The sequence below is a fragment of the Alosa pseudoharengus genome, unplaced genomic scaffold (genome assembly GCF_046254945.1).
Source record: "Alosa pseudoharengus isolate Yale_2024_CS ecotype anadromous, Long Island Sound unplaced genomic scaffold, YU_APseudo_1.1 YU_APseudo_1.1_scf_7, whole genome shotgun sequence".
Classification (NCBI taxonomy): Eukaryota; Metazoa; Chordata; class Actinopteri; order Clupeiformes; family Clupeidae; genus Alosa; species Alosa pseudoharengus.
The window spans coordinates 21,021,940-21,029,104 of record NW_027468859.1 but is presented as its reverse complement, the minus strand read 5'-3'; the positions used below and the strand labels follow the sequence as shown (position 1 = coordinate 21,029,104).

The 7,165-nt window shown below is 46.5% G+C and overlaps 1 protein-coding gene across 46 annotated transcripts in view; it reads right to left on the bottom strand.

Annotated features, from left to right (window-relative positions):
• nrxn3b (neurexin 3b) overlaps positions 1-7,165 on the bottom strand; it is a 281,812-nt gene that overhangs the window by 174,655 nt on the left and 99,992 nt on the right. For 29 of the 46 annotated variants that reach the window (XM_076272035.1, XM_076272052.1, XM_076272008.1 and 26 more), the window contains 4 exons: positions 5,962-6,343; positions 4,549-4,739; positions 3,986-4,159; positions 966-1,085 (listed from right to left, as the gene is read on the bottom strand). In XM_076272035.1, the coding sequence (XP_076128150.1) occupies positions 966-1,085; positions 3,986-4,159; positions 4,549-4,739; positions 5,962-6,343 (867 nt within the window). Of the gene's footprint in view, positions 1-965; positions 1,086-3,050; positions 3,078-3,985; positions 4,160-4,548; positions 4,740-5,961; positions 6,344-7,165 lie in introns of all 46 variants that reach the window. The other 17 variants (XM_076272011.1, XM_076272014.1, XM_076272045.1 and 14 more) reach the window with 1 other exon arrangement.

The following is a 7,165-nucleotide window of genomic DNA, read 5'->3' as shown; positions in this document are numbered from 1 at the left end:
ACAATTCCTCATGGAGCCAATTTTCTGGCTCTCAGAAATGAAAATGCCGGGCACCCTGATTAAAAGTGCCATGGTGATGGAGTGCCGCTCACCAACGCCCCTGGTCAAAAACACACAGGAGCTAGTTAAAACGGGATCGTCCATTAACACCTCGGCTTCATCAATAAAGCCTCCTCTCTTCTCTCAACCGAATGAGTAATAGAGAAGGACAGACGGATAGATAGAGAAAGAGAGAACGACAGAGAGAGAGAGAAGGAGAAGGAGGAGGAGGAGGATGAGGAGGAGGAGATTGCCATTGGAAGGTTAGGTGGCTCCTCAGGTAAAGGTCAGTCTCATTTAAATGTCAAACAGCTACTGATGGCCATTGCGTCTGAAGAGCGTCCACCTCATTAGCGTGCCTGCGGCTATGCCACCCGCCCGCTAACTGTATAACGACACACACGACTTCCCTTGGTGCCTGACTACCACACACACACACAGACTATTCATTTGCATCTCTGAACAAATTCTAGTTAATTCAAGCCATGCGGTCGATCACACACAGGTAAAATGATAGCAGTGGACAGCAGTAGACCTATAACATGGGGCTGCCCAAAGGCAATCCTGCATGCGTCTGAATTCATCTCTTTAACTCGTGTAACTGGGCAAGGCAACAAGCCGTAGCCCCACTCTTTACACACTTTAATTCACACTTTCAACTTCCAGTACCGAGCAACCAGGCAAAGCCGAAGACCTCCCTAAACCCCAGAGGTATTTAGGTATCTAGTGTCACCAATTCACTCAACTATCTTTAGCATTTATCTATTGAAGTCATCAAAGGTCCACTTGTGGTCATCTCTATTGTCCACTCACCCACCCACTACCCACCCAAATCAGGAAGCATTCCCATCCCAGCTGATATCAAAACACTTGGTGAAACCCCAGCAGCGTGGGAGAGCAATGTCCAGGGAAGGGTTGGTACTCACGATCGTTGCATCGTGTGCCGGTGTAGGAGGTCATGGAGCAGTCGCAGGTGAAGTTCTCCCACTGTTGAATGCACACGCCCATGTTGGCACAGGAGTCCTCCTGGCAGGTGGTGCTGGGGCCTGGCATAGGAAAGTCACCAGGGGCAAAGACAGAGAAAGAACCAATGAATGAATGAACAAATGAATTAGTGAAGGCCCAGGGAGAGGAGGCAGGAAGCAAAAAACATGGGCATCACCAATGGGCATGCAGAGCGAGTTCCCAACAGCATCACCAGAGAGCGAGAAAGAGAGAGAGAGCGAGAAAGAGAAAGAGAGAGAGAGAGAGAGAGAGAGAGAGAGAGAGAGAGAGAGAGAGAGAGATGCAGGCATGCAGAAATTACATCGCTTGAGTGACATCGACCCTTACCGCAATGCTAGACGGCACAGACAGACAGTTCCAGGCAACAGTGTGACACTTAGACACCTCATCACAAACAGTTAACAGCCAAACAAAGGAAATAACAACAAAAGAAATAACAGCAAGGTGTTTATTCAGAAAAAAAAACCCTCCAGAACTGTGACTAACACGGCAGATGTTCGAGTCGGAACACCTCCCGAATCGCCCAGCTCTCCAATATCCCATTTTAAGAAGTGAGAAATGTGATATTGTGAACATGTGAATTCTTTTTTTTTTTTTTTTACAGTTTTTTTTACTATGGTTTCTGTCAATTTTGTTGTTTGTTTTTCAAAGTTTGACAAACACATATATGCAGCATTTTCAGGAAACTTTCATTACATTTTGTGTTTCATCAAAAGATGAATGAAAGTATCTTACAAATGTAAGCATTCACTGTTGGCAGCGCATGCAAGACAGTGTGAGAAAAAAACTCACCACCACCAATCAACATCCAAATCAAACAGCAAATGTGCCTCTACACTCCTCTGGCTGAAAGTGTGCCATTATGTGGTGTTTGGTGCGTCTGTGAGGGTGTTTATCTTCACTTTTGCTCTCTTCCAGGACGCCTTCCACTCAGCACAACACAACTACACCAAAGCCATCTTTTGAATGGGATCCACACCAGCAGCTATCACTAAAGTCCCGGAACATGTTACACTCTAACATGATGATAGAGGATTGTGGGTAAGTATGCCAGGCATTTTTGCATTTTATTTGTAGTGATCACGGGGGGACCATGCTTCTTATTTAAGTACAATTGCTCGCTATACATCCAGAAACACTAGTAATGCTAGTCATTTCTTACAAAAAGTTTTCCCCCTAAAAGCAATGCTGCCACTACTGAGTTTCCACAACTCTTCAAGTATCCTGCCACAGTTGTGTGCTATAATGAATTCTGTGCGACAGGCTCAGGAGTTGTTGCAATACAGTAGCTGCAAAGGACCATGACATTCAGCTAGTCTGCTCATTCATAATTCAAACTCCTCACTGGCAGAACAATGTAATATGACTGGCAAACACACACACACACACACACACACACACACACACACACACACACACACACACTCTGCTTGCATTTATAAAATGCATGAGCGACATGTCAACATGTGTACTCTGGCAGCCTGAATATGCCCATAAATTAGCGGGGGCTAATCATAGGTTGGGCGCACATGAGCAGCGAGGTGGCATCGCCTCCTGCAACTTTAATACTCCCTCCTGCTTTGGACAGCTGGATGAACCACTATTAGCAAGGGGCGTGAAGGACGGGGGTACAAGGACGAGAGAGAGACACAGAGAGAGAGAGGAGGGGGGAAAGAGAGAGAGCACCTACGACGAAGCTCAGACAACATAATTACAGTCTAGAGAAAGAGCTCATGTTTTATTTACCTTCCCTCCTGAAAAGGATTATAATTTCTTATCTCTCTCTCTCTCTCTCTCTCTCTCTCTCTCTCTCTCTCTCTCTCTCCCCTCCCCTCCCCTCCCCTCCCATACCCACTATCTTAGTGGAGAGCTGGGCTCCCGGTGAGAGACCAGGCATGGGCAAAGTGACACCTTCACACACCACCACCCATTGCACACACACTTGACACTTTCAGCCAGAGTTGAGGAGGAGGAGGAGGGTGGGGAGGTGGAGTTGAACCGTCTACCTTGGAGGTCGGCTTTGGTGAAGCCAACTTTAGTTGGGAAGAAACAGAAAGAAGGAGAGAGGGGTGAGAGAGACCGTGACAGAGAGAAAGAAAGAAAGAAATAGAGAAAGAGAGAGAGAGAGAGGGGGGAGAAGTGAACAGAGCACAGTTAGCGAGGGACCAGTAAGTGTTAGTCAAAGAAAGTGGATTACATAAGGTCAGGACAGTTAGTCAGTGGATTAGGTATACAGTCTTAGGAGTTATTCATTTAAAAGAGGTTACATACATTACAACTGTTAAAAAGGGGTAACATTTGAAAGGGTGGGCAAAATCGGCATCAGAGAACAATAACTGGAGTAGTTACAGTAATGGCCGCCATGAGTACATAGTTTGAACAAGCTTGTCACTTACAGAGACCCCAGTCTGCAACTATTCCTTTTTACTTTGATCATGGGCTCCATCTAGTGGCTAATCTTTGCAACAACAAATTTCTTTCAGAGAAGACCGAAAATGATAACCCTATCGCCTCACACAGTTGAGTTTATTCTAATCAAAAGTTTAAAATATGCTTGCATGTAGTGTATATTGTAAAATATCAATATTTTTTACTGTGGTTAACATAAATCTGGTAAATTAAGTGTTGTGTGAGAGGCTTTGTAGAGTATTCAGTTTTAGCATTGAACCAGAGATGGAAAAATCACACAAATTTAGCTACATGTAGTCACAGGTAGTCAGTGTATTTCACCGAAGGATTAAGGGCAGACATTCGGACTGGGTGAACGAAGCTCTTTGATGGAGGCGATGTATTTCACCGAAGGATTAAGGGCAGACGTTCAGACTGGGTGAACGAAGCTCTTTGATGGAGGCGATGTATTTCACCGAAGGATTAAGGGCAGACATTCGGACTGGTTGAACGAAGCTCTTTGATGGAGGCGATGGGCCCAGTGGAAGCTTACCGTCGCATCCGCGCTCGATCTGGCCGCTGCGGAACAGCGCGTCGTTGATCAGGTCAGGCAGGCGGCCGTTGAGATCCACGGAGGCCAGGCAGCCCTGGAAGCCCTCGCGAGACACGACCAGCTTGGGCAGGTTCTGGTACATGTTGGGCCCGAGACCGGCCACAAACAAATCACCTGCAGAGGAGGAGGAGGAGGAGGAGGAGCATAATCAGAGAGATCAGTCCCACAGGGTTGGCCACCATGGCCACAGACACACACTACTAATGCATCTCACTATGGCAAACTGAGAGCCCATATCAACTACAGAAGTTACAGAAGGGATTGTACACACTCATGAAAGATAAGTACAAGTAGGAAATAGCCGTAGGGAATAGTAGTAGGGAGTAGGGAATAGCCGTATATTGCATGTTTGGGTGCTCACCCACTGAACCCAAGAACCCAAACTAAAGAAATGCTGCTAAAAATTCAATGAAAAATGGATTAATTGTCTAAATTCTCTTATTCAAATATTCCCTTGTTTCAGTGTGAGATTCTTGTGTTGAGTGTGATGCTCCAGTGGTCACCTTTGAGGTCCAGGTTCTTGGCACCGTTCACCACCTGGCTGACGGACTTGGTGTCCACCTTGAGGGTGTGCGTGTTGGTGGCGTCACGGGTGATGACCACGCTGTGCCACTGGTTGTCGTTGAGGGGGCTTTCGCTGTTGCCCTTCAAGAGGCTGGGACCGTTGCCCAGGTCGAAGACGTAGTGTATGAACCTGGACACACACACACACACACACACACACAGACACACACACACACACACGGAGGACATAGTTACTTACTCTTACTCATCCACTCCACTTCCCCCCTTTAAGTGCCACTTCACAAAAAGGTGCTTTTTCTTCTCATATCACACTCAAGGGTCCTTGTTCCTATGACAACACTTGAGCTATGCTCTGTTTGTCACCGGATCTCACTGAGAGCGAGAGAGCGCGCGCAAGAGAGAAAAAATGTGAGTTTGAGTGTGTGTGTGTGTGTGTGTGTGTGTGTACGTGTGAATGAGAGAGAGGGAGAGATAAAAGGCTGTATCTTCAAGTGGGTCAAGCCACAGTGAGAGTACATCACTCACTACACTCAACCTGAGTCAATGTACACAGGCCCTGAGCTCAGGTCACCAAACTCTTGTGTTGTTCAAACAGTGGCACCACTGAGAGCACTTCCTCTCACAGGGCCACGACCACTCCTGAGAGGAAGGGTACCTCTGTGACCACACATGAAAGAGAGAAGATTGAGAGGCTTTTTCATCATTTTATGCTCCCTCAACGCTTTTGACTTTGATGTCACATGACTAGAAATGAGACTGCACAACCATGACAAACCAATCTATCTAATAGGAGCAGGGTTGTAAAAAGGGCCAAATGCTATCATTTTTCCCCCTGACTTTCTTCCCCTCGATAAGAGTCATTTCTTTTGTGATCTCAAGATAGGAAATCTGGTCTTCACAGCTTTCCGTAGCTTAGGCAAATTGATTTGCACTGGTTGTGTGGCCCCTGCTCTTTGGCACGTGGCTCTGAAATGAGAGAGGTCTATTGCCTCGTGATAAGAGGCAAAAAGCACTCCAAGTGAAATTCATGGAGATTGGAACAATCACAAAAAGATGTTTAATGCAAAAGATCCCCACATGAAAACGCAGCTGGAAAAAAAACTCATGGACATCATTCTAACTATGTATTCCAAAAAAGAAACTACCTTGTTATTTGTAAATCCACTTCAAATGTCTCTCTCATAACTCCTGAGAGATCACATCAGCTGTGAACAGTGGACAACACACAGGATGCCTACATTCTCATTCTACACTTCAACAACTCAAAATTCTGAATCTGAATACCTGCTTTAATGGGCAAGTATGTTTACACAGACAAGGAATTTGCAACTCAGACAACGTCACCCCCACCCGGCCCCCCCTACTACCTTATCCCAGTCCAAAACGCTCACCCCTTCACCAGCTCCACGGCGATGAAGTCATTGCCGTCGCCGCTGTTGAAGAGGATGAATCCGTCCGAGGAGGTGGTCTTGAACTGGAAGAACAGGTGCATGGTGGTGTAGGCCTGCAGAGTGGCCAGGCCCAGGTAGCTGCCCTTGGACTTGAAGGTGACCGGGTCGGCGATGATGGAGCGCATGCCGAAGCGCGCGTTGAGCTCGCACGACTCGATGTCGCCGTTCTTGCACATGTCGATGTAGAGCATGCCGTTGAACTTGAGGCCCTGCAGGTGGCCAATGAAGCTGGACGGCGGCTGCGGCATGAAGCGGCGCTCCGTCACAATGCCCGTCTCCACGCTGTGAAACTCCAGGCGGGTGTGGTCACCTGCCATCTGGCCTGGTGTGTGTGTGTGTGTGTGTGTGGGGGGGGGGGGGGGGGGTAAAGAGAGAATGAGGAAAAAAAGACAAAAGAAAAGAAGAAAGAGAAAAGAAAAAAGAAAGGAAAGAAAAAAGATTGGAAGAAAAAAGAGGAAAGAGGAACGGCATAAGTACAAGCCTGCAGTGGAGGTGTTCAAAGCTGTCCACCTGTCTGACTACCTGTCTCCTCCTCATTCTCCTGCAGTAGGAGCAGCATGGCGACACAAATACGTGCAAGCTGCAAAAATGCAAAACATCTCCTCACCGCCACCCCTTCCCCCTCCAGCTTGATTGATTCCCTTTTAATTTGAAACGATTTCCAGCCTCATTAAACAACACAGGAGAGGGAGATAATTGCCATGCCAACCACTCTTCCCCGCAGCACCCTCATTTTTATTGGCTCTCAATTCATTAGTGTTGCCTCACTGTGTTCCTACACACCGACAAATGGCTGTCAGGTACACTAGACAGGTGCACTCAACGACATACTCCCGCACGAGTCTTTCAGGAAATTGATGTGTGCGTGTGTGTTTGTGTGTGTGTGTGTGTGTGTGTGTGAAGTAGTCTTGCAGGAATAAACAGGACTTGAGCAACTGTGGGACTTGTTTCCAATTGGTGTAAATTGAGAGAAGTGACAAGTAAGGCTTTCCTTCTAAACGTGTCACAACTGAATTTGTCTACTTTATTCTTTATTTTACTTTTGAATTGGCACAAATACAGTTTGTATTTATTCAAAATGCACCAAATTCACACCAATTTCTCTGACCCTACACTTCATTTTTGAATTGTAACAAAATGTATA